This window comes from Halichoerus grypus, chromosome 11 (genome assembly GCF_964656455.1).
Source record: "Halichoerus grypus chromosome 11, mHalGry1.hap1.1, whole genome shotgun sequence".
Classification (NCBI taxonomy): domain Eukaryota; kingdom Metazoa; phylum Chordata; class Mammalia; order Carnivora; family Phocidae; genus Halichoerus; species Halichoerus grypus.
The window spans coordinates 13,280,417-13,308,154 of NC_135722.1; the positions used below are offsets into that span (position 1 = coordinate 13,280,417).

General features: G+C 36.1%; 4 protein-coding genes across 4 annotated transcripts; 1 reads left to right on the forward strand and 3 right to left on the reverse strand.

Annotated features, from left to right (window-relative positions):
• On the reverse strand, nt 1–920 carry LOC118536089 (olfactory receptor 5T2-like). Its single transcript, XM_036092778.2, is given in 2 exon segments — nt 1–830; nt 833–920. Coding segments are annotated over 2 exon segments (918 nt in total).
• A 4,936-nt stretch (nt 921–5,856) lies between these two features.
• LOC118536103 (olfactory receptor 5T2-like) lies at nt 5,857–6,856 on the forward strand. The gene is given in 2 exon segments (XM_036092789.2): nt 5,857–5,945; nt 5,947–6,856. Coding segments are annotated over 2 exon segments (951 nt in total). The 5' UTR covers nt 5,857–5,904.
• Nucleotides 6,857–15,815: 8,959 nt separating this feature from the next.
• LOC118536102 (olfactory receptor 8H1-like) lies at nt 15,816–16,763 on the reverse strand. Its single transcript, XM_036092787.1, has one exon. The coding sequence runs from the start codon at nt 16,761–16,763 to the stop codon at nt 15,816–15,818; it is 948 nt and encodes a 315-aa protein (XP_035948680.1).
• An 8,631-nt stretch (nt 16,764–25,394) lies between these two features.
• On the reverse strand, nt 25,395–26,327 carry LOC118536088 (olfactory receptor 8I2). The gene has a single exon (XM_036092777.2). It carries the CDS (start codon nt 26,325–26,327, stop codon nt 25,395–25,397), a length of 933 nt encoding a protein of 310 aa, XP_035948670.1.
• Between the last annotated feature and the right edge of the window lie 1,411 nt (nt 26,328–27,738).

The window sequence follows — 27,738 nt, forward strand, 5'->3', positions numbered from 1 at the left end:
TCAATTTTTCCTAAACACTTTCTGCATTGCCTCTTTTACATCTTTGTTCCTCAAACTATAGATGATGGGATTCAGCATGGGAATCACAATCGTGTAAAATATTGACACTATCATGTCATGGTCCAGAGCATAGCTGGAACTTGGTCTCACATACATGAAGAGGACTGTACCATGAAAAATTGACACTCCAGTTAGGTGAGAACCACACGTAGAAAAGACTTTCCGCCTCCCCTCAGCAGAATGCATGTTCAGAATGGCCAACACAATGAAGCCATAGGAGATCAGGACTATCAGGATAGTGACTATCTCAACAGCTCCCACGAAGTAGAAGAGCAGCTGCTGGTTTGTGTGGGTGTCAGAACAAGAAATGGCAAGTAGTGGAGGGATGTCACAAAAGACATGCCTAATTTCATTGGATGCACAGAACGATAAGCCGAACGTGGCCACTGTGTGTACAGAACCATCCAAAATGCCACCGACATAGGAAGCAATGATGAGTGGCACATAGACTCTGGGTGACATGCTCACGGAACAGAGGAGAGGGTTGTAGATTGCTACGTAGTGATCATAAGCCATGGCAGCCAAGAGAAAGCATTCTGTAGTCCTAAAAGTAACAGCGAGAAACATCTGTGCTGCACATCCAAGGAATGAAATGACTTTATTCTTTGACATAAAATCTACTAGCATATTTGGGGTAATTACTGAAGAATAACAGGCATCCACAGATGATAACACACTCAGAAAATAGTACGTGGGATTGTGGAGCCGGGAATCCCTAAAGACCAATACAACCAATCCTAAATTTCCCATCAGAGTAAAGAGGTAGATGTTAGAAACAGGAAGAATAAGGCGATCTGTAGTTTAGGTTTGTCTGTGAAGCACTTCGGTACAAATGTAGTAACTTCAGTGATATTTTTCATGTTGACACTTCAGGGAACAAACTTGAAGATATTCATAAAATAATCTATTCACTAGAAAAAGAATAAATAATATTGTGACTCAGTATTTTAACTCAAGGGAACATGTGGTATGTCCTCATATGTATTTTTTGGCAATGTAAAATTTCCCAGTTGCAGATCAGCAGACAATGACAAGATATTCAAGTGTTCATGCTGCTTACTGCAAAATCAAGGGGAAAATACAGGTGTTCACTCACTGACTGAATTCCTCTCACTGCTAAAACTAACAGGTCAACTGGTTAATTTGCCACTGCATTTTATTAGCTGTTTTCATATTAAGCCACAGTAAAATGCCAAGTGATTGGCTAAAAAATAATTTCCTTCGACATCTATACACATGAAAAAGTGTATCAATGTAGAGACGCTGGAATAAAATCTCAGCATTCTAGACCTTTTGGTAGATGTGTAAAATAATCTGCTATAATCTATTCACCTGTAGAATGGGAATGTTAATATTTACTTGACATTATTGGGGCAAATATTGAAAGGCAAAATATGTTAATAAGATTGAATCTTTAAAATTATGTTAAATATAGAATGTGTTAAATTAGGTTGGTTCTACAGAGTAGCAGCCTCCTGAGTGGTAACATTTTGTGAGCTAATCTCTAAAAATTATCTAGCTCTGTAAAATCTTGAGTGTATCTGACAAAACTAATATTTATTTCAGGATAAAGGGACATGATTGAATTAAGCAATTATATGACCACTTATATTTCATTCAAATTTATTTCTCAAATACTTAACATCACATTGTCCTGTTTTGACTAGATAGGTGGTCATATTTATTACTTCTGGATATCTAAATTCTATATGATTTTTAACTCCTTCAAAAACTGGGGTGAAAAAGGAATGAATTATTCTGAAAATCTATATATCTTTTTTAAGTATTATTCTTGTCTAGGCATTATTTATTACCAAGTGAAATAACAACTACATATTTATTATCTGAGAGTTACAAGTAAGCTGTTCGTAAAAAACAGTAATTAAAATGTAACACCAAAAATAAACAATGCTTACACCAAGACAGAAAATATTCAAGAGCAAAAAAGTAAGAAAAAATGAAAAAAGGAATAGCAGAAATCTTTCCTGGATAATCCCATTGTTAAAATATTAGGAGTCAAATCTATACCAGAATCCAGAGTTTCAATTATTAACAAATTATATTCACAAGTTAGAGGATAAGGTTTTTTTTTTTAATTTAAATTCAATTAGCCAACATACAGTACATCATTAGTTTCAGATGTAGAGTTCAATAATTCATCAGTTGTGTATAACATCCAGTGCTCATCACATCACATTCCCTCCTTAATGCCCATCACCCAGTTACCCCATCCCCCACCTACCTCCCTTCCAGCAACCTTCAGTTTGTTTCCTATAGTGAAGAGTTTCTCATGGTTTGTTTCCTAAAAGATAAGTTTTATTGAAGTCACCCTTTAGTTTCCTTCCTTCCTTCCTTCCTTTTAGTTTTTTTACCATACCCATTCAGATGAAATTTAAATCAGTCTTGAGAGCATATAACCTGCTGCAAATAAAAATGTGTACTCTATTTAAATCCATAATGTAAGTTAAGTCCTTATTTCAATACATTGACATGGATCCCATCAGTAAGAGAGAGCCATTTGGATTAGAAATAGTGATGGAAGCAGAGGAGGCACATCCCAACAACCTTCTGGAAAAGACAAAATCAGGAATGCTCAAAAAATTGTCAGTATCACAAAAGTAGGGACCCGAAAGGCTACGTGCACCCCGATGTTTATAGCAGCAATGTCCACAATAGCCAAACTGTGGAAAGAGCCAAGATGTCCATCAACAGATGAATGGATAAAGAAGATGTGGTATATATATATACAATGGAATATTATGCAGCCATCAAAAGGAATGAGATCTTGCCATTTGCAACGACGTGGATGGAACTGGAGGGTATTATGCTGAGCGAAATAAGTCAAACAGAGAAAGACATGTATCATATGACCTCACTGATATGAGGAATTCTTAATCTCAGGAAACAAACTGAGGGTTGCTGGAGTGGGGGGTGGGGTGGGAGGGATGGGGTGACTGGGTGATGGACACTGGGGAGGGTATGTGTTCTGGTAAGCGCTGTGAATTGTGCAAGACTGTTGAATCTCAGATCTGTACCTCTGAAACAAATAATGCAATATATGTTAAGAAAGAAAAAAAGAAGAAGAAGAATGTAGCAGGAGGGGAAGAATGAAGGGGGGGAAATCGGAGGGGGAGAAGAACCATGAGAGACAATGGACTCTGAAAAACAAACTGAGGGTTCTAGAGGGGAGGGGGTTGGGAGGATGGGTTAGCCTGGTGATGGGTATTAAAGAGGGCACGTTCTGCATGGAGCACTGGGTGTTATGCACAAACAATGAATCATGGAACACTATATCTAAAACTAATGATGTAATGTACGGGGATTAACATAACAATAAAAAATTTTAAAAAAAAGATAAGAATCACTAAAAAAAAAAAAAACTCTGTATCTCTCATTTTACTTATACACCCATTAATGAGACAGTTATACATTTTTGTTATGTGTCAAATTTATGTTTGTATGAGTCACATTTCTTTTGTTTTGAAAATTATAATTTAGTACTTTTAGGTCTGTCATTTTCTATCAAAGTCTTAATTATCTTTCTTTCTTGGAATTGATTTTTCTTCATCTCTCTCTTTTTTTCCTTGATTATGCTATTAGCGACCACTTAGTCTTACTGAATTTTTGTTTTATTTCCACTTCCTGGTTTATTATTCTGAGTTTTTTGTATCATATTTCCACATCCTTCTGATGTCTTATTGTCTCATTTCTGACACATTTGATTTTCTTGAGTTCTTATTCATTTTTTTTTGTTTTATATTACTTTAAGATGTATTTTATATGGTTCATTTGATTCTTTTATGGCCTTATTCGATGCTCTGATTTTGGTAACCTTTGAACATTATTTGTTATTTTTATCCTTTTGCAGTTTAAATATAATTGTATGGAGTTCAGTAGTAATTATTTTATTCCTTCAGTGTGTCAATATGATGGGCATTGTGAAGTTGGAGATACATCAAAGTAGCTTTTCCAGTTTTGTGTTCAAAAAATCACTCTCATGTTTTCATGATGGTCTTAAAATATTTTTGTACAGCTCCTTTAAGTCCCAGAGCTAAGCTTTAAAGAGTACTTTCTACCTGCTATTTCTTGAGTTTAAGCAGATGTTGCCTTCTAAAGATACTCTACGCTTTAGACTTACACATTGCTCTAGCAGTCCCTTTTGAGCCCTACATCTTCCAGAAGACCTCCCTTTTTGAAATTTTCCTTCCTAGTGTATTTGCCCTACCCAACTGAGAAGGTTCTCAGCATTTTCTGCTTCTAGGTGAAGCCCTTTTCAAAGGGAGTATGTGCTGCACATTTCTTAGATTTTTTTCAGTCTCTCATGGATCCTTCATAACATTGATTAAGCCTGGGTAAGAGCAAGGACTATCCAAAAAAAATAAAGAAAAATAAAAATTCTACTGGGCCTCCCAGTAGACACAGGTCTACAAATGTTAAATGTCTCTATTTTGACCTTAGGGGTGTGTGCGTGCATGCGTGCATGCATGTGTTTGTGTGTGTATGTGTGTGAATTGCATATGTATATATCTGTTTTTCAACTGATCAATAGATATTTTTATTTAATCTGAATAGGTGCTAGATTACCATTTAGGATTCACAAAATTACATGATTTATCTAGCCCTACAGAGCTTTAAACTTTTAATGTCTCCTCCACATTTCTATGGGATTTTTTTTGACTTTCCTTTTTACCTTGCATAATAATCTTCCAATAAGCTCAAAATATATACTTTTAAATGTATACATTAAAGCCACTACTTTATAATTTGAACAGAGTAAAAGGGTAATACATTTGTTTGACTCTAATAAAATGCCTTATATTGCCAAAATGAGGAAATTGGTTTTCAGAGAAGTTAGTTCTAATCAAGTGTCCAAGTTATTATATAAAAATATGTCTCAGATCTAAAGATTTCTTATCTAGTGTCAACATATACATATTTTTAAAGCATTATTTTAAACCAGGAATCAAATAACTATTTATTGACTGTTAACAGTCAACAAAACCAAAAGACAGCTGACAGAATGGGAGAAGATATTTGCAAATGACCTATCAGATAAAGGGCTAGTATCCAAAATCTATAAAGAACTTATCAAACTCAACACCCAAAGAACAAACAATCCAATCAAGAAATGGACAGAAGACATGAACAGACATTTTTCCAAAGACATCCAAATGGCCAACAGACACATGAAAAAGTGTTCAACATCGCTTGGCATCAGGGAAATCCAAATCAAAACCTCAATGAGATACCACCTCACACCAGTCAGAATGGCTAAAATTAACAAGTCAGGAAACAACAGATGTTGGCGGGGATGCGGAGAAAGGGGAACCCTCCTACACTGTTGGTGGGAATGCAAGCTGGTGCAACCATAATTCAGTAGGTGAGTAGATTGTAGCAAATAATTTTATAGAATTTCTGAAAGGTTTAGAATTCTGGTGTGAATTCCAATGTTGTGTTCACTGATACACTATCTTGTGTTTGTATGTTATAAGAAAAACATATTTATCTGTTCAGTTTGTGGTTTAATGTGATTTAAAAGGAAAATAGCTAATAGAATTTAGTGGTAAATTAACCATTTGACCTCACAGTTTTAGAAATGACATAAGTTGAGCCAGTGAGTAAAAACTCAAATCTTCCATTTAATTCTGCAGTGAGTGGCATTAACCTTTGACCCACCATCTTGTCACTGTCTTCTGATCAGCTGCTGGGAAATTATGCATTGCCATGAAATAAATATGAGGACAGAGTTCACTTTCCCTGAGTTGCACAACTGCTCACTTTTATCATATTAGTATGAATTACAATTTTATTAATATCTTCAAATTTGTTCCATGAGGTATCGGCATGAAGAATGTCACTGAAGTCACCATATTTGTACTGAAGGGCCTCAGATAAGCCTGAGCTGCAGACAATCTTGTTCTTCATGTTTCTAGCAATCTATCTCTTTACTATGATGGGAAATTTGGTTTTAGGTTTATTGGTCATTAGGGATTCCCGGCTCCACAATCCCACGTATTATTTTCTGAGTGTGTTATCATCTGTGGATGCCTGCTTTTTCTCAGTAATTACCCCAAATATGTTAGTAGATTTTATGTCAAAGAATAAAGTCATTTCATTCCTTGGATGTGCAGCCCAGATGTTTCTCGCTGTTACTTTTCGGACCACAGGATGCTTTCTCTTGGCTGCCATGGCTTATGATCACTACGTAGCAATCTACAACCCTCTCCTCTATTCTGTGAGCATGTCACCCAGAGTCTATGTGCCACTCATCATTGCTTCCTATGTCGGTGGCATTTTGGATGGTTCTGTACACACAGTGGCCACGTTCGGCTTATCCTTCTGTGCATCCAATGAAATTAGGCATGTCTTTTGTGACATCCCTCCACTACTTGCCATTTCTTGTTCTGACACCCACACAAACCAGCAGCTGCTCTTCTACTTCGTGGGAGCTATTGAGATAGTCACTATCCTGATAGTCCTGATCTCCTATGGCTTCATTGTGTTGGCCATTCTGAACATGCATTCTGCTGAGGGGAGGCGGAAAGTCTTTTCTACGTGTGGTTCTCACCTAACTGGAGTGTCAATATATCATGGAACCATCCTCTTCATGTATGTGAGACCAAGTTCCAGCTATGCTCTGGACCATGACATGATAGTGTCAATATTTTACACGATTGTGATTCCCATACTGAATCCCATCATCTACAGTTTAAGGCACAAAGATGTAAAAGAGGCAATGAAAAGAGTGTTTGGTAAAAATTGGTTTATTAATTATATTTTTCACACTAAACATTAAATTGAAACAAATTAAGAATGAGGTACATTGTCTCCAGCTGAAGAAGTTATGATAAAAATATTTTGTTTCAGTTTATTAGTGTCTTTCTATTCTTAAATTTTTAAAAATAAAGATCTAAATAAAAGGTATATATGTTCTGAATGAGCATCTAATACATGGTACTATTTCTCCCATAGCCAGGATTCACAGGTCCAGGATTCAAAAGTTTGCAATGGGAGTGGCACCACTCACTATTACACCTAGTGACCCACACACAAAATTTTGTTTCCTGTACCTATAATCTTACAGTTTCAGGAACAAAGATTAAAAGAGGCAATGAAAAATAAAGAGAAATTAGTTCATAAATAAAGGACATTTTTAGCATTGAGTGAAACCAAAATATTTGTCCCTGCTTTTAAGCACATTGGTACATGGAATGAAAGAACACACTGATTTTTTTTTTTTCCTTTGCCAACTGCATAATTTGGCTTCTAGACTATAATTTATGGGGTATTGAAAATCTTCTTTAAGTCACTGGCAGAAATAAGAGAAAGTGAGGAATACATTTAAAAAGGTTTCCACTAGATTTGATAATTTATTCCTTTTACTGAAACACATAGAATTGTCAGGTTTTGAGCATGGATGATAAATAAGATGAAGACAAAATAAAAAGAATAAAAAAAGACAGAGAAGAAGGGAGAGATTGAGGAAGGAAGGAAGGAAGGAAGGAAAAAAAGGAAGGAAGGAAGAAATGAGATCAGTTTTATCAGTTAAAATCAAAACCTCAATGAGATACCACCTCACACCAGTCAGAATGGCTAAAATTAACAGGTCAGGAAACGACAGATGTTGGCAGGGATGTGGAGAAAGGGGAACCCTCCTACACTGTTGGTGGGAATGCAAGCTGGTGCAGCCACTCTGGAAAACAGTATGGAGGTTCCTCAAAAAGTTGAAAATAGAGTTACTCTATGACCTAGCAATTGCACTAGTGGGTATTTACCCCAAAGATACAAATGTAGTGATCTAAAGGGGAACCTGCACCCCAACGTAGTGATCTGAAGGGGTATATGCACCCCGATGTTTATAGCAGCAATGTCCACAATAGCCAAACTATGGAAAGAGCCAAGATGTCCATTGACAGATGAATGGATAAAGAAGATATGGTATACACACACACACACACACACACACACAATGGAATATTATGTGCCATCAAAAGGAATGAAATCTTGCCATTTGCAACAACGTGAATGGAACTGGAGGGTATTATGCTGAACAAAATAAGTCAATCAGAGAAAGACATGTATCATATGACCTCACTGATATGAGGAATTCTTAATCTCAGGAAACAAACTGAAGGTTGCTGGAGTGGTGGGGGGTGGGAGGGATGGGGTGGCTGGGTGATAGACATTGGGGAGGGTATGTGCTATGGTGAACGCTGTGAGTTGTGTAAGACTGTTGAATCATAGACCTGTACCTCTGAAACAAATAATACATTACATGTTAAAAAAAAGAAGAAGATAGCAGGAAGGGAAAAATGAAGGGGGGAAAATCAGAGGGGGAGACGAACCATGAGAGACTATGGACTCTGAGAAACAAATTGAGGGTTCTAGAGGGGAGGGGCATGGGAGGATGGGTTGGCTTGGTGATGGGTATTGAAGAGGGCACGTATTGAAAGGAGCACTGGGTGTTGTACGCAAACAATGAATCATGGAACACTACATTGAGAACTAATGATGTAATGTATGGTGATTAACATAACATAATAAAATTAAAAAAAAGAATAGTAATAAAGGCAACTTTTCAAAAGTAGGTGTTCCTAGGGGTCTTGACTAAAGATTTAAATTACTAGTTTAAAAGGTCTAGTGGTCAGAGTGCCTGAGTGGCTCAGTTGGTTAAGTATCTGACTCTTGATTTTGGCTCAGGTCACGATCTCGGGGTTGTGAGATCCGGCCCCATGTCCAGCTCCATGCTCAGCACAGGGTCTGCTTGAGAGTCTCTCCCTCTCCCTCTGCCCCTCCCCATGCTCTTGCTCTCTCTCCTTCTAAAATAAATAGATACATCTTAAAAAATAAGATCTAGGGAGACAATAAACAATATATTTGTGGTATATATTTCATCAGATAGATGGAAACCCTAAAGAAGTGTCCAATGCTGGACATTGGACACACACCCACACACTCTCAGTATTAGAGACAATTCTTTCAACAGGATCATCAGTAGATCAAAAAAGTTGAGGAAAAAATCAGAAAACTTGAAGATAAACAATAGGAATTAAGCAAACAGAATGTAAGCTATAGAAAAAATGAGAATAAAAGTAACAATTGTGATATAATATCACACAGTCTAATATACAGAACAAAAATAGAGAAGGAATGAATTAGAAGAAATAGTTGAAAATATAATGGTCAAGACTTTTCTAAAATTAAGGAAACATCAAATGATGAGTCTGAAAGGTCAGTAGACCCTAGGAAGGAAAAATACAAAAAGCAAACCATCCAACCAACAAAACACACCTAGACTCATTATCACTGATTAATAATAAAGATAAATAGAAAATTATGAAAGCATTCAGAGGAAAATGCAATTGCATACATAAGAAAAAAATATAAGGATTACAACAGATGCCATCAGAAATGATTCACACCAGATATAATGAAGAAACATATTTAAAGTAGTGAAAGGTAGTAACTGTCAATCCAGAATTTAATATCCATAGAAATGTTTGAAATATCTTAGAAATATAAGAACAAAATAGACCTTTTCAGGAAATAAATATACACATACTGAAATAATTTATATCCAGCACACTTGTGCTTCAACAATTATCCAACCAAAGAAGTATAACAGAAGAAAATATGTGTCTACACAAAGAAATTAATAATACCAAAAATATTAAAATGAAGATAAATATAAAAAATATTGGATATTTAATTGTAATTTCTTTAAAGAGTAAATAACTGAAGTAAAACTATGCTGATGCCTTATTGGTTTAAACTATGCAGAAAAGTATAATTTATGACAAAAATAGAAAGAAAAAGAGAATTCGGTCTTTACTGCTCTAAGTTTCTGATATTAAAAGTTATGTTGTATGTTATTCTAGGTCAACTGTGTTATACTAAATATGCATATTATAATTCCCATGGTCACCATGGAAAAGAGAGAAGATACACATTACTGATATCAGGAATGAAAAAAAGGGATGTCACTTTGTCCCCACAAATATTAAAAGGATCATAATAGGGCGCCTGTGTGGCTCAGTCAATTAAGTGGCTGCCTTCGGCTCAGGTCCTGATCCCAGGGTCCTGGGATCTAGCCCCGCATCGGGCTCCCTGCTCATCAGGGAGGCTGCTTGTCCCTCTCCTTCTGCCTCTCTCCCCTACTCATGCTCTCTCTCTCTCAAATGAATAAATAAATAAAATCTTTTTTAAAAAAGGATAATAATAGAATATTACAAACAACTCTTTGTTAATAATTTTGAAAATTAAATGAAATATATAATTGCTTAAAGATGTTTCCATCAGAGGAAATGGGTGACCTGAATAGTCCTATATCTATTAAATAAATTACTCCTTAAAAGTCTGCATGAACAAAAATTGGGGAATTGTTCTCCCAATGTGAAAACCCCCTTTCTCTCAGACTGCAATGTGCAGAGTGCTTTTCGATGACACTGAAGAGGACGAGATCTGGGGGACACCAATACAACAACACAGAAGAAACCTAGGAGCCACCTAAAACCCTAGGCAGCTAAACTCTGTGATGTTATAACTGAGGGTATGTGTTTCTTCTTTGCTGAGACACTCTGTTTCTGAATCCCTTTGTTATACCACCATACCCTGTGCCTTGACTATTACAGGTTCTCTCTCCAGAACAATACCGTCGTCAGATAAATTTTTTTTGCAGAATCACTCTTTCTGTAAGTAGGACTATGCCTGGATGTGCGAGAACATTTAACCAGTATCGTCAAAATCGCCCTGTCTTCCATCAGCAATTCTAGAGTACCAGAAACATGCACCTCTTAGCAGCCCCTGGTGTTTTATTTAATGCTTTCTTTACTTTGATGATGAATTTTCTGTTTTCACCTCTGATGATAGTAGTATTCTCAGCCCAGAGTGATGTTGAAGAATGTGAGTTCTAGAGCTAGACGGTCTTGAGTTCCAACATGAGCTTGTTCTTTAACATGGAGTGGCCATGAACCAGTCACTTAATCTCTTTGTGCCCCAGGTTTATTATCTGCAAAATTCTTCCTTCAAATACATTTATTAAGGCAGTTTTCTAGGTGATGGGGTACAATGCTGAACACAGTAAGGAAAAATCCTGGCTCATGATATAGGGGCAACAGGGGAGGAATACAAGAAACAAAAGGCACCAGATAAATATATAAAATGTTAGTTGGGGGAGCCTGGGTGGCTCTGTTGGTTAAGAGTCTGACTCTTGATCTCAGATCAGGTCTTGATCTCAGGGTCATGAGTTCAAGTCCCACACTGGGCTCCATGCTGGGCATGACACCTACTTAAAAAAAAAATGTGTGCGTGTATATATATATATATATATATATATATACACACACACACATTAATATTATATATATAATAAGTCAAATATGTATATTTATTAGTTGGAGGGAAACTGTTATGGAAACAAATGAAGCATAGAAGAGGGCGAGAAGCAGATACAATTTTAAATCAGGTGGTAAGGGATATTTTTATTAAAAAATGAATAAGAAAAAAATCATGCATTTGCATATGAAAAGGAAGATTCAGGGTGAAGAGAAGAAAAGGGAAAATTCTAGGCACGATCGAGACTAATGTGCACAGGGAGAGTTAGGAGTGCATGTTATTTCCTTTTTTTTTTTTAAGATTTTAAAGATTTATTTATTTATTTTAGAGGGAGAGCAAGCACAAGCAGTGGGAGGGGCAGAGGGAAAGGGGCAGAGAGAGAGAGAGAGAAGCAGACTCTCTGCTGGCACAGAGCCAGTTGTGGGGCTCCATCCCACAACCTTGAGATCATGGCCTGAGCTGAAATTGAGAGTTGGATGCTTAAAGGACTGAGACATCCAGGTGCCCCAGGAAGGCATGTTCTTGGTAAGCATGATGGACAGAATGACAAGGAATGAGTTATTAGATGTAAGGAGTGGAGACAACATCATTTTGGACCAGTGGGTTCCTGTAAAAGTTTTGGTTTTCATTCTTAGTGGGATGAGAAGTCTGGTAGGATTTGTGGAAGCGATATAATTCAACTTACAGTTTAACCACTCTGGCACTTACACTGTGATTAGATTTAAGAGGGCTGAGGTCAAACAGAGCAACAAGCTAGGGGGCTGCAACAGTACTTCTGAGACCGTGGTCCCTCGGGCCAGTGTGGTGGCAGAGAACGAGCTGAGAGATAGACTCTGGATATATTCTGTATTTAGAGTCCACATAGGATGCTGTTGGAATGGGTCTCAGGTGTGTGACATAACAAGATAATTATGGATTATTCTTAAATCTTTGCCTGAAAGAATAGAAAGATTGCTTTCCATTCTGTGAGATTAGCATTTGGATATTGCTAGTACCTACCTGAAAGTTATCTTGTGAAGATAAATTATGTTACTATATACAAGTATATATGCCTCTGAATATTGTCTGGCATGCAGTAAGTGCTCAACAAAATACATTATTACCATATCTATCAATTATTTGGAAGCAGACACAGCTTTTCATATTTTTGTTATGCTCTATTCTACTCTTATTTTTATCATATTTGTATTAAATAGCATTTTGGCCAATGGCAAGAAGAATACGTCTTAAATTATGTCTAACCACATCCTACGTAAAATATGGTATGCACTCATATAACAAGGAATTTTAAGGGCAAACACAAATAGTCTAAATCTTTTATATTATGCATAGATTATATTACATATATGTAATAACATACACACTTTCTAAATTATATAATAAAGAAGATGTGGTAGCCCTACTTTAACTACAATTTAATTTAATTAGCATCTGTTCAACTTAAGTGCTGTCTACAAAATCACAGAATCCCTTGGCCATCTTTGCCAACTCAAACCAACAGGATACATTTCCTAATCATAAAAGTAGACATCAACAGAAACAAGGTGAAAAGATAGTTTATAGAAAAGACCAGAAAAAATGAAAAGACCTATAAATATATTAAATGACATAGTGCAGATGCAAGATGAATGATCAGCCAAAAAAGCATATTATTAAGCAATAAGTATTTATCATACCCTTATTACTAATTGCAAACAAAAACAAATAACAATAGCCATAAAAAAAGAGTCTAGACCAAATGGATATCAAAGCAAAAATAAGTCATGATAATTTTAAGTGGCAATGATATATGAGAATGGAAATTTTAAAATAAATTAAATGGAAGAAAATAATGCATATTTAAAAATTTGAATAAGTTTGTTGACACTTCTGAATTAGTGAAAAATTTTTAAACTTTAAAAAAATTTTTTAATTTATTTATTTGACAGAGAGAGACACAGTGAGAGAGGGAACACAAGCAGGGGGAGTTTGAGAGGGAGAAGCAGGCTTCTTGCTGAGCAGGGAGCCCGATGCGGGGCTCGATCCCAGGACCCTGGGATCATGACCTGAGCCGAAGGCAGACGCTTAACAACTGAGCCACCCAGGCGCCCCCAAAATTTTTAAACTTTTAACTTATACAAGAGAATTTGCACTTTTGCACTTTATTTTAAACCTTTAAAAAGTATTTAGGAAAAATAATCAACTATAGTTACATTTCAGAAATAAAAATTTTATAATATTATTGCTTGAAATGAAAACTATCTAGTTATAAAAGTTTAAACAAAAAACAAAGCAAATACTTGGAAAATGGAAGAATACATTCTTGACCTCTACATAGCAAAGAAAATTAAAACTAATTCAGATTATGTAGAGGGGAAAAGGAAAAATAAAGGAAATTTCAGTAGTATGACTACAGTTTATGGGTTGCATGAATTCATGAATTATGAATTCATTGCCATTTCTTGGCTTTACAACTTGTCTCTGTTAAAAAAAAATTAAAACAAATGAGTCAAACTTTTATTCAACATTTATTTTTAGTGACCATAGCAAACTTATAAAAATTAGGAGAAAGCAATAATATAAAAAAAAAAAAAAACACAGAAAAGCAGCAGTTTACTGAAGCTTATTGACAAGTCACTGAAAGGTAAGGTTTTTAAATATTTAGCAGGTAGCCACCAAAGAGATACCACTGCGTACAGATTTTTAAATTGATGCATTTACATTTCAGATCCAAAGCCTTGAACGATGAGAGTCTTGATTATTTTTTCAAATACCCGTAACACATTCACCTCATATTTCAGTGACAAAGGCATTATCGGAGGTTAAACTTGTAAGTGTATATAGACAGCTGTAGAAAAGTGCATAGGAAATGACAGAAATGTTGCTTATGTAAGTAATATATGCACATGCATACGTAACTATAGATCCAGAAGAACACACTCAAAGCTGTTAATGACTGCTAAGTCATTTCTATTCCCTTCTCCTTTTCCATGGTTTCCATGGTTAACATGTTCTCCAATGCTAACAGACACCATTTTAAATTCAAAATTGTGAAGTGTTGAGTTTTTCCTTAGTTGTTTGTCCATTAAATTAACCAAAAGTAATTTATAAAATACAAGTGAATATTCTTTTTTTAAGATGATTTATTTATGTATTTATTTATTTATTTTAGAGAGAGGAGGAAAGAGCTGAGGGAGAGGGAGAGAGAGAATTTTAAGCAGACTCCCCACTGAGGGCAGAGCCCAATGCAGGGCTCCATCCCACGACCCTGAGATCATGACCTAAGCTGAAATCAAGACTCTTCACTTAACCAACTGAGCCACCCAGGTGACCCACAAGTGAATATTCTTTAAGAAAAAGCCATTGTGCATTAAAAATATTACAGGAGGGGCAATGGGTGGTTCAGTCGGTTAAGCATCTGCCTTCAGCTCAGGGCATGATCCCAGGCTCCTGCATTGGGCTCTCTGCTCAGCAGGGAGTCTGCTTCTCCCTCTCCCTCTGCCGTTACCCCTGCTTCTGTGCACTCTCTCCTTCTCTGTCAAATAAATAAATAAATAAATAAATAAAATCCTCAAAAAAATATTGCAGGAAAGTAAGCCTTCTAATGATATTGGCCAGCATTGATTAGAACTGCCTTGAATGCTTTACATCCATTATCTGATTTAATCTTTATAATTAATTCTATGGCCCTGGAATTATTATCTATCTTGTGCAGTTGAGGAAACTGAGGCTGTTCCATTAAGGGTTATACAGCTAAATGGTTAGCAGACTTAGAATCTAAATCCTGGAATGTTTGATTCCAAAGCAAGTTCTAGTAATTACTCTGCTATATTTTTTCTTCATATAATAAACAAAATAACTTCTGAAACTGCTATCATTGTACCCAAAATGGAGCTCTTTTCCATAATAAAATTCCCTGAAGTTGAACTATTCATGGGAATTTGTATGACATTATTTAAAAGAAGAGAACTATATTGTCTCATTTTGCATATCAGTTACCCTTAAAAACATATATTTATTTTTTAAAGATTTATTTATTTAATTAATTATTTTAGAGAGGGGGGAAGAGCAGAGGGAGAGGGAGGAGAGAATTTCAAGCAGACTCCACGCTGAGCATGGAGCCTGACAAGGGGCTGGATCCCACGACCCTGATCTCATGACCTGTGCCAAAACCAAAAGTCTGAGGCTTAGCCCACTGAGCTAGCCAGGCACCCCCAAACGTATGTATTTAGATCATAGATTTAAAGCACACTTCATGGCTTTCTATTATAACTTGAAACTTCTAAAGACATCTTCCTGGAAATATCTGAGGTCATATTTGGTCAAGTAAAGAATGGTTCGATGGAAATACAAACAAGTTAAAGGAGTCAATTGGTTTTGGAGACAAAGAAAATACACTGTAGGGAAAACAAAAAGTGATGAGCTGAAAAGTTTAGCATTGCTTATTTCAATTGCTCAGAGCTCTCTCCCTTCTGCATGACTCTAATGAGAGCATTTTTTACTTCTTTGTTCCTAAAACTATAAATGAGTGGATTCAGCATGGGGATCACAATAGTATAAAAAACAGAAGCCACTTGATCCTTTCCCAAGGAGTAAGACCTACTCGGCTTTAAATAAGTAAAAATCATAGTGCCGTAAAAGATGGTGACTCCCAGGAGATGAGAAGTGCAAGTCGAGAAGGCTTTTCGCTTTCCTGAATTGGAAGTAATTTTCAGGATAGTAGACAGAATGGACACATAGGACACAGATATTGTGATAAGAGACACCAATAGGGTGGAACCAGCGACAATAAATATCATGATTTCTATGTCATGTGTGTCAAAGCAAGACAGGGCTAAAACTGGGGGTGTGTCACAGAAAAAGTGATGGATTACATTGGAGTCACAGAAATGCAGTCTGCTCATGCAAAGCACATTGACAAAGGAGTCTGCAAAGCCAATCAAATAGGACCCAAAGACGAGGGAACAGCAGAATCTTGTGGACATAACCACTGGGTAGTGCAGAGGATTGCAAATAGCAACATAGCGATCATAGGCCATGGAGGAGAGAAGGAAACATTCAGCAGCCCCCAAGAAGACAAAAAAGTACATCTGGGTGAAGCAGCCCACATATGAAATATACTTGGTGGAAGTCAGCAAGTTCTCTAAGGTTTTAGGTATGATGACAGTTGAGTAACTGAGGTCAAGAAATGACAGGTGACTGAGGAAAAAATACATGGGGGTATGCAGCGGGAGATCCAGGCGGACTATCAGTATCATCCCTGCATTGCCCAACACAGTAACCAAGTATATCTGGAGAAACAGCACGAAGAGGACCAGCTGGATCTCTTCAGAGTCTGTCAATCCCAGAAGGATGAAGCCAGGCACCTGTGTGTTATTCTTTCTACCCATAGTGTCAACTGCTATGAACTGTGAAGAAACCAAATTTGATACTTAGCAGGAATGACTTCAAAAAGGTTTGTGTTTATATGAACCACATATTTATAACTGTGTTTCTAGTAATTGATGATGAGAGGTTTAAAGACCATGACTGAAAAAAAAAATCTTAATTTGATTGCCAAATATAAAAATAGGCATAAATTGACATTTGAATACAACATAATTAAAGCTAACATATTGAATAATTAAAATGAGACTGATCCAGTTCTAAATATTTCTTAATGCGCTTAGTCCTTGTGAGACTATTATTCCATAGGTACCACTGTTAGCCACATTTTTTAATACAAGATATACTGACTCTAGAGAACATGCACATAATACTATATTCCTGTTTATAATAAATTTCAGCAAACCTGAAAAAAAGTTAGATATATGACAAATAGTGATATAAAAACAGTTTTAATGCATTATTCAGTGTCCTTTTTTCAATATTTTTAATACAAATGACAAATTTCAAATTTAGGGGATTTTGGAAGATATACTAAAATTATAGACCACATATTAATTTTAATTTCCAAACTATATGATGTTTTCCTAACCTAATCATTCAAAATTAAATTTCTAAAATATGTCCATTATTTATAGACCCTGATTCCATTAACTCTATATTTCTGATTTCACAAATCCTGGCATTATTTGGGGTAAGGTCTAAATGACATGTATATGCATACTATTCTGATAATGTCCCCATTAAATTTGATCCTAACTAAAGACCTCTAATTTTGAGAGAATAATACTTACTGTGAACCAAAGTTGGGGAAAAAAAACCTCCCAATATTATCTGCCTAGAAGTTTATCAACCTCAAGTTTTGCTCACAAATCAAATTTGATAACCATTTGAGTCGAAAATTTCTGTGATATATTTGTTCTTTTTGAAATAAGTTCTTTTTAAATTTTAGTGTATTCATTTTGTTTTATTCTGAGATAAAAATTAATCAACCTAGAAATTTTGTTCAGGTCCTGCTCCAAAGGAAAATTTGCTAGGAAATTATTTCTAAAAAGAATACCAGGAAGCTATAGTGAACATAAGCAAAGCAGAGTATGTCTTGCCTGTTATCCTGATAATTCCAGGGCACCTCATATACTGGGGACTGAAGATAATGCGATGCATGGTCATCCCTGTGGACCAATTTCCAAGGAAGATTTCTTGGCATGTTTCCAAGGGCAGAAGTCCAAGGACTAAATGCAGCTATGTTAGGTTTGAGAAAATGGTTGTCTTTTCCCTTAGAAGCTACACAATGAAGAGCCTGATGGTTAGATTTTCCTTCGTGATGCTCTAAATTTTTGGCTGGGATAGTGAAGAAGCTATTTCTATTTTTCTTGTTCAAATTCATCAATTGTTATCTAAGTTTTATCATTTTATTTCCTCTATTAGGTTTGTGGGGAAGGAAAAATAATATTTCCTCTACTTTTCTAGATTCTTGGTTGAGACACCCCCCTCCTCCCATAATAAAAGACATATTAACAAAAGAAAAAAGTTTAATAACCTGTATACTTCTTGTATACGTGGGAGATTGTAAGCAGAAAGAGTTAGGGGTCCCCAGAAAAAGAGACAAGACAAGGCTTTCTTGACACAAGAAAAATCATTTTAGGTCCCGGCGACCTTATGATCTATGCCTGACCAGCACTTCTTAACCAAAGCATATTCTTGAGTTATTTTTGCAGAATTTAAACCTCTTTGAGCACTCAAATACTGGACCAATTGGAGCCAGAGAATTGATGATACTAACCCTTGCCTGCCCTCCCTGGACTTTGATCAATCAGGATCTGGACTCTAGCTCCTTAAGATGACTTTTCCCCCAATTCCATGCTGAATTTCCATTGTGTAAGCCCCTTCCTGAACATGCATGCACCCTTAGTTTAAAATGTCCCTGGTTTTGTTGTTTGAGGAAGGATTGTTTTGAGAAATATTTGCAGTGTTCTCCTTTACTTGTTGCAAATAAAATCCTTCCTTTCTACTCTTTGGCTTGGTTGTGTCTTTTGGCTCCACACCCACCAAGAAGCGAAGCCAGTTTCAGGTGTCAAGATGACCAGGAAAATTAACACCTCAAGTGGCCCAAGTCACCACCTTAAATACCATCTCCTGCTAAAGACAAAAGATGTTGGGGGTGGAGTCCAGTTATAGGAGGTTACTGATGTAGGAAGGGCGTTAGGGTTTGAAGCCGATGGGCAAGAAATAAATCTTGAGACATCTTTGGTGCAAAAAGGTGGTTTTATTAAAGCACTGGGATAGGACCTGTGGGCAGAAGGAGCTGCACTGGGGTCCTGAGGAGTGACCCATTATATGCTTTTAAGTTGGGAAGGGGTTAGGGATAGCTTGAGCCTCTAAGGAATTTTGGAAGCAAGGTTTTCAGGACCTTGAGGGGGCTAGCGATTATTGGGAAAAAGTCATTTATTACTGTCTAATAAAACTTTAGTCATGAGACCCTTCAGATGTATATCGGTGGGCCATATGCTCAGAGGATGTTTGCCAGCATTTATCTTAGAGGGTAGAGATAAAGGAAGTTTCCAAAGGAATTTTTATATGTTAAAGTAGACTTAACAGGGATTAAGATTGCCTTTTGCCGGGGCGCCTGGGTGGCTCAGTCGTTGGGCGTCTGCCTTCGGCTCAGGTCATGATCCCAGGGTCCTGGGATCGAGCCCCGCATCGGGCTCCCTGCACGGCGGGAAGCCTGCTTCTCCCTCTCCCACTCCCCCTGCTTGTGTTCCCTCTCTCGCTGTGTCTCTCTCTGTCAAATAAATAAAATCTTAAAAAAAATAAAAAAAAAAAGATTGCCTTTTGCCCTTAGCAAAGTGTCAACATCTCAGCAGCTGAGTTCCTAGAGGAATGTTACTTTGCCTGTTTAAAGGACTTATCAATGGGCTGTTAAGTAGTAAGGAAATTCAGTAATTTTTTGTCTGCCTTTTTTCCCCACATCAGTTACCAGGAAAATCACAGTAAATAAGGGTTTGGTTGTTACGCAGATTTAAGTCTATGACCTCTCCATTCATAAAAGTTTCTAGAGGGGCACCTGGGTGGCTCAGTTGTTAAGCTTCCACCTTCAGCTCAGGTCATGATCCCAGGGTCCTGGGATCGAGCCCCGCATCGGGCTCCCTGCTCCACGGGAAGCCTGCCTCTCCCTCTCGCCCTCCCCCTGCTTGTGTTCCCTCTCTCGCTGTGTCTCTCTCTGACAAATAAATAAATAAAATCTTTAAAAAAAAAGTTTCTAGAGATTTAGTTACCCTCTTCTTCCTGGAACAAAGAGGGAGACATTTATACAAGTAGAGATTTCCCTTATAAATGTAAATATCTCTTTCAAAAGGGTAAGTTCTATTTAGTTTTCAAAGCTTCTCCTGTGTTTACTGTTTCAGTTCAAGATAATTCTTATGCCAAAAGTGCATTTTTGGTGGTGGCAAATTCTATGCCCCTTCAGATTGAACTCATTGTTTTTGCTTCTGCACCTAGTAACAACTGCTTGTTTTATTTATTTTTTATCTGTTTAATAATACAGGAAAATAATATTTGCATTATTAATCTGAGAGTTGCTTTACTTTTAAATTATATGTAGTGATATTAATTATTCCTATTGTGGCCCATTATATAGGTAGTACAAAGTTACATTTTTTATTTCTTATTTGACTAAGAATAATTTGATATTTTTAAAATTTCTGTGTATTTAATTTTCAAGCTAAACATATATTTTTCTTTTTTAAATATTAATTTTAAATTGTACTGCATTACAGTCAGAAAATGTGACTCCTTTAAATTCAGTTTTGTAAATTTATTGAAATTATGGATTAATTGTAATCAAGTAGTATAAACAGCTTTTAGATGCTAGGAGAGAAAGATTCAAATGTTGATATGGAAGTCTGGCCTTACCAACTACAGTATTTATAGAGTCTCAGCAGGGGGAAACAAAAAAACCCCACAAAAATTAGTGATACATGTTAGGAGGGGAAAGTACTATAAAAAAAATAAAATGTGAAAAAGCTTAGGAGATGGAGAGTCCTGGAGTAGGGGAATGAGGAAGCAATCAGAAATAGTGTGGTCAAGGTAGGCTTCAATGAAAAATTGGTATTTGAGTCAAGATTTGAAGGAGGGAGGGGTTAGTCATGTCGGTACATGGGAGAACAGTGTTGCAGACAAACGGAACATCCGTACAAAGGCCCTGTGCATTGGATGGGCCATACAATTGGAGGAAAAGCAAGGACTATGTGGTAAGTATAATTCTATCCCGGGGGCTGGGGTGACCAGAGAAATAACAATGAAGTATTTGTATGTCAATGGTGACAAATGCTGTGGAGAAAAGCAGGTGAAGAGAGTGCTTGGAGACAGTTGGACTTACTCTCTTAAAATAATCTTTATTTTTCAGAGAAGTCTTCAGTGATAGGGTCACACTGAAAGAAGTGAAGTAGACACCCACAAAAATATTTGGAGAAAGTGAGTTTCAGGCAAATGGAATAGTAAAAATAATGTTCTGCAAAATTAGTTCCTTCTTCCCGAAGTCGGGGTCCATCTTGTCAGTTCAGAAGGAAGAATGAACACTAGAAGTTATATGAACCCTAGGCATGGGACCAGTCAAGGAACACATAGGCCTAAGCCCAAAGGATAAGGATGCTTCTCATTCAAAGGAACCTGTAGGACAAGTCGTTAACCAGCATTGCCCTAGGGATAGAATCATCAGATGTACCTAGTGAACTTTCTAACATAAAGACTAAAGATATTTTTTCAGATTCCAAGTCTTGAAATGGAAGAGACCTCCAGAGGACCAGATGAATAGGCACCAGAACAGTTGTTAGGATGATGTCATGGGTCAAAGTATTCGCCTACTCAGGAGACCACTGCCACAAATTTTGCCCTTAAAGATCCTCACTTGCGAGGCATCAGGGTGTTTGGGACTTTAGAGGATTAGCTCCCCATTCTCCTGGGTGGTGCCACTCCAATAAATAGCTTATCTTTCTCCACTGCAAAGCCTCAGTGTCTGTTTTTATTGTTTTTTTGTGCATTGGTTGGACAAATTCTCCCTTGGTTTGGTTATATTCCTAATGTTTTGCATCACTTTATTTTGATGAAAATTGTGTAAAAAATATACTGGAGTTTATATTTTTTTCTCCAAATTTTTATTTAAATTCCAGTTAGTTAACACACAATGTAATATTGGTTTCTGGTGTAGAATTTAGTGATTCACCACTTACATACAACACCCAGTGCTCATCACAAATGCCCTCCTTAATCCCCATCACCTATTTAGCCCATCCCCCACCTGCCTCCCCTCCAGTAACCCTCAGTTTGTTCTCTATAGTTAAGAGTCTGTTTCTTGGTTTGACTCTCTCTCTCTCTTTTACCCCTTTGTTCATTTGTTTTGTTTCTTAAATTCCACATATGAGTGAAAGCATGTGGTATTTGTCTCTCTGACTGACTTATTTTGCTTAGCGTAATATTCTCTAGTTCCATCCAAGTCATTGTGAATAGTAAGATTTAATTCTTTCTTATGGCTGAGTAATATTCCATTGTAAATATATACCATATCTTTATCCATTCATTAGTAGGTGGACATATGGGCTCTTTCCATAATTTGGCTATTATTGATAATGCTGCTATAAACATCAGGGAGTTTGCACTTTGACTCACTCTGATAGTCTTTGTCTTTTTAGAATATATTACACTTAATAAATATAAAATCAGTTATATTTTCTCTAATATTTTTATATTTCATAATACCACTATTTCTAGTTTTCTTCCCTGAAATGCATTTTCCTTTCTTATTTGTTGTCTTTTAGTCATTTTTAGACAGCTTATCTACCCATTTTGAAAGGGAAATATCCAGTGCAAAATTCTGATTTATTCTACACTACTTTATCCAATTATCAGACAATATTCTGACATTTCTTTCTGAATAAGCCTCTAATCTTTGTGTATGAGCACAAGTGTGAGTCTAACTCTACCTGATATCAAGAAGTCAATTTCATTCAATATGTTTTATTTTCATTGAGTAATTTGTTGTTTCTTCAGTAATTTCTGCAAGACTTCTTAAAATAAAACAAGTTAAGAAGAATAATCTTATAAATTTTTGTTTTGATATAAAAGGTATGTTAAAGGTGGTGAAATAGAATGCATGCAGAAGGAATACACACAGATAACAGGAATATTACAAAGGCACCACAGGTTTAATAGACTGAAAAAAAAGAATACTCAGTATCTTTATATTGAAGCCTGGTGCATCAAACATATTTTAAATTGAATAATTTTTTTCCAGCATATTTTTTTAAAAGAAGAAGATAACTGGCAAATTAAACATTCCATGATCACTTCTGGGACATAGTCCCAGAGATTATGGAGTTGGTTTTCTGGATTGGTCAATGGCAAAAGTTCTGGGATAGTCTGGCAGAAGAAGGACTGAAGAAAAGACAAAGATATGCATGACCAATTGTGAAAAGATGTGTATTACAGGGTCCAAAGGGAAGGTACAAAAAGCAGCTGAAGGAAAGAATGATGGGAAGTATACCAGTAGCAAATATGAAGAACATATTGAAAAACATAGAGAGGCATTTAATCATAATTTTGGACAAATAAACTATATTTCTACTTCTTATGATGAACAAGAAAAGTGTGTCATCTTTTTGCTCCTAGACAGCGATCAGCAAGAAAACATTAATAATAAAAGAAAGCAATTAGATACATAGTTTTATTAATGCTAAATAAATATTAAATCTTGAAATTATTTAGAGCAGAATACACATGCAATGCAAGTGAAGATAAAAATAACATACAATTAGAACCAGGGTAAATATAAGTCATGTGCAAGAGCCACACAATTATAGAAAATTGAGCATTGGATTTAGAATGCATGAATGAAAATCCTTGGTGGAAAGAGGGGAAAAAAGGGAAATATAATCAGTTTAAAAGTTCTCAATGATGATGATGAAAAATCTTCAGAACAACCAATCTGAATCAGACACCATGTTTGGAAGGAAAAAAAATCTCACAAGGTCTTAATAAAAGGGAAGGAGTAATGAGATAGACAGTAGCCTCAGTAGGTCCATAAATTAAAACATAGTATGTTTCATAAGTTGTCACTTATAATAGTTTGTAGAGTAAAATGTTGCATTGTAAAATGAAGTTTGCAGGAGTCAGACCTTAGTTATTTAGATCAGAGAAGAAAATTAAAAATTCCAAAGCAAATGTATATATACGCACATACAGATCCTTTCACATACATTACCATCAGCCACTCCCAAGACTGAAAACTGATTTTCTTAATAGGAGGTTTGTTTGTGATGTCTGATATATGAATTTACTCCAATTATTTAAAATCATATATACCAAGTATAATTCTATGTATAGTTATTTCCATATCCTAACCATTGAGGGAAAAAGTCCTTTGAAAAGAAGTATATCTGTTAATTACTATACTGATTTTAACATATAAATAAGAAATGTTTTTGAAAGAATTCTATAAATAGAATTTTCAGTTAAGCTAATATTTTTTTTGAATGCCAATATGCACATGACTATCCAGACTCTACCCAAGAAAGATACAAATAAGAGCAAGGCAGAATGTTTCACCTTTATGGATTGATCACTCTACTTCCACCAGCAAACAGACTGCAAAGAAAGTATTTACTTCCATATTTTGTACATGATACATTTCCTAAATGTGGAGAGCACAATTATGAACAAGCAAACTCTTCTCTGAAAGACCTTACATTCTTGTTGGACGGAAAGAAATAGAGATCACACACATTTTCTTGTGTAAGTGCTTCATCAAATTTATCTGCAGTTCCTTTCAACATACATTTTATTTTATTTTATTTTTATTTTTTTCAACATACATTTTAAACATGATTTCCAGCTCCTCGGATTACTGCCCAGTGCTTTATGCACAGTAAAGACAGTACTAAAGGACTCATCTTTTCCAGTGGTCATTTTGTAACAATGCCTGGGGGAGTCCAGTAAACGGGTCTCTTCTCAAGGAAAAGCAAAATAAAAACCCAGTTTCTCCTTTTACTACTATAGACTTGACCAAGCATTTCTGCCTGACTTGGAAAAGCAAGAATCTCTGTAATATACTCCCAAATGCCTCAGGAATTGTACCACAGCTAGTATGCTTTATTTATCTACACAGACACACAGACACACACACACCACACACATATATTGAAATGCTTATCAAATATTTGAACTTTGGGAAGCATATTATGATTTTTTAGAAATTAAACTCTGCTGCATTTGATAGAGACCCTACTCCATGAACATCATTTTCTTTGTCATCAAAGCTCACGTTTTACAGATAAATGATCCAAATTTTAACTCTATTGCAAAACTAATCCACATGATCAAGAGATTTTCTATATTAACCAGTGTCTGTTGCCATGGTGTTTGGTATATGTAATCTACATGCTGAAATGAACTCCTAATATGCTAGTTCAGTATTCAATACAAACAAATAAAATAATAATTGACCACCAAAATTTCAAGTCTCTAAGTTATCATTTTGTTTACGTTAAGCCTTTTGAGTTTACTCTATGATTTTCCTGATTGTTGGAGCAATCGAATGCCTGGAGCCATCCAGGTGTGTTTTAATGGTAACGTGCACAGATTTGTCATGACAAAAGTTTTCTATGTATGACTCTCAGGAAAGCATTTTTCACATCTCTGTTCCTCAGACTATAGATCAGTGGATTCATCATTGGAATGACAATGGTATAGAAGACAGATGCCACCTGTGCCTGGGTCAGGGATGATGTGTTATCAGGCTGCAAATATGTGAAAATCAGGGACCCGTAGAAGATAGTTACACCCATGAGGTGGGATGCGCAGGTGGAAAAGGCCTTCTGTCTGCCTGCTGCAGACTGGATCCTCAGGATGGCTGAGATGATGGCAGTGTAGGTGACTGTGATGAGGAGCAGGGAACTGAGAAGTGTGGTCCCCGCTAAAATAAAGATCACCATTTCTGTGCTGAAGGCATCTGCACAGGACAGGGCCAAAAGAGCTGTGGTATCACAGAAGAAATGATTGATGCTAGAATCACAAAATGCCAAGCTGCTTATCACACAGACTGAGACCAGAGAATTCGTGAAGCCTATTGCATATGGCAGGACTCCCAGCCAGTTGCACACTTTCTGGGACATAATCACCGAATACAATAAGGGATTGCAGATTGCCACGTAGCGGTCATAGGCCATTGATCCTAGAAGGAAACACTCACTGCACACCAAACCCACAAAAAAGTACATTTGAACAAAGCAGGCAACAAAAGAGATGGTTTTCTGTTGGGATTGGAAATTTACCAGTGCTTTGGGTGTTACAGTGGAGGAATAAAATATGTCAATGAACGCTAAGTGGCTAAGAAAAAAATACATTGGTGTGTGAAGCTGAGAGTCGATTCTGATTAACATGATGAGCCCAAGGTTTCCCAAAACAGTGAACAGATAAATAAAGAGAAACATTAAGAAAAGACTGACTTGTAGTTCAGGGTGATTAGCAAATCCAGAGAGGATGAAGAGGGTCACCTCAGTGAAATTGTTCCCAGTCATTTGTATCAAATCAGGCCTTTGACTTACCTGCTGAATAACAGTAACAAAAATTAGAGAATGATTCAAACTTAAAGACTTAATAATCAGAGTTGACTTAGACTTCAATAATGAGAGAGTAAAATATGGCAAGCACATATTTAGTGACTTCAATTTGATTGATAATTTATACATGATTTTCCATTTTTTTAATAGAACTGACAAACACTAATAAAAACTTCCAAGTTGATAATTGTGTGGAATTGGTAGCCCTCTAAGAGATAACTATCTGGAAGGATTTTGGAAGAGATTCCTCCTGAGATATACCATTTTCTACTTCAGCCTATCATCATGGGCCTTGAATCATACACTTAGCAATTTATCTACAGGAATTAATTATATGATACTCTTAGAAAATATTAAGGTTATTTGTGAACTTAATGATACCTTTGTATGACAGTCTTAATTTGTCAGCACCTAACAGATACTTTATAGGGTAATTTTAGCAGCATAATAAGATCTTAGACGGGCACATCTGATCGTTTCTTGGACTCAATAAAGTTTTGTTAAATGTTGTAAGGAAAATATATACATAAAAGATCCTGCTTACTTTATATGTTAATGCTAAAATTCTTTATACTTTTTTTTTTCTGTCACATGCCCTTTCTATTGGTTAGCTAAGACCAAACACAAGTTCATGCATAATATAGTCAGATTGTTTTGTGTACGCACTCAGCAAACATGTTTGCTCCCAACAGAAAGCACATGGTTATCGGTGACATCAGGCAATAGCCAATTCATCACCAAAAACAGTGGTTTCCAAGTCAAAAATAAAAATATTACAAATAATAAAATAAATGTGATTTGCTATATTTACAATAAAGTGTTAAAATACAAGGTGATCTTACTAGAAAATCAGAGAACTTATTTGCCTAATTCAGTTGACATAAATATGATGGTTAATGCAAGTTTGTTTCAGATGTTTGACACTCCACCCGAGTGACCCAAAAGCACTTGATGTTCTATTGAGTAGATTTAATCATTTAGTGTCTCCCACCTTCACAAGGGCTCCTATTCTTTCCCAGTTCATTTAACAAGCATTTAATCAATGAAGGCATTTTGTCTTGCCTGTTATTAGAAGCACTTTTCTTAAGGCTTACTGGAAGATGCAAGCATGTAAAAAGGAAAAGGTTTTCAGTACGAGAAACACACACACACAAATACACACACACACACAGTTACAGAAAGATGGTAAGATTAGACTTACCTGGGAATTAGTTATCCAAAGGACACCTTCTTTGTGAGCCATCTTCCAGTTATTTTCAGGTTTATCAGAGGACAGGAGAGAAAACATGCAATATTCACCAAATTCACCATTAATTTTTGACATACATTTGCCTCATTTACAGTTCTGGCTCTCCTGAATTGTTAATAC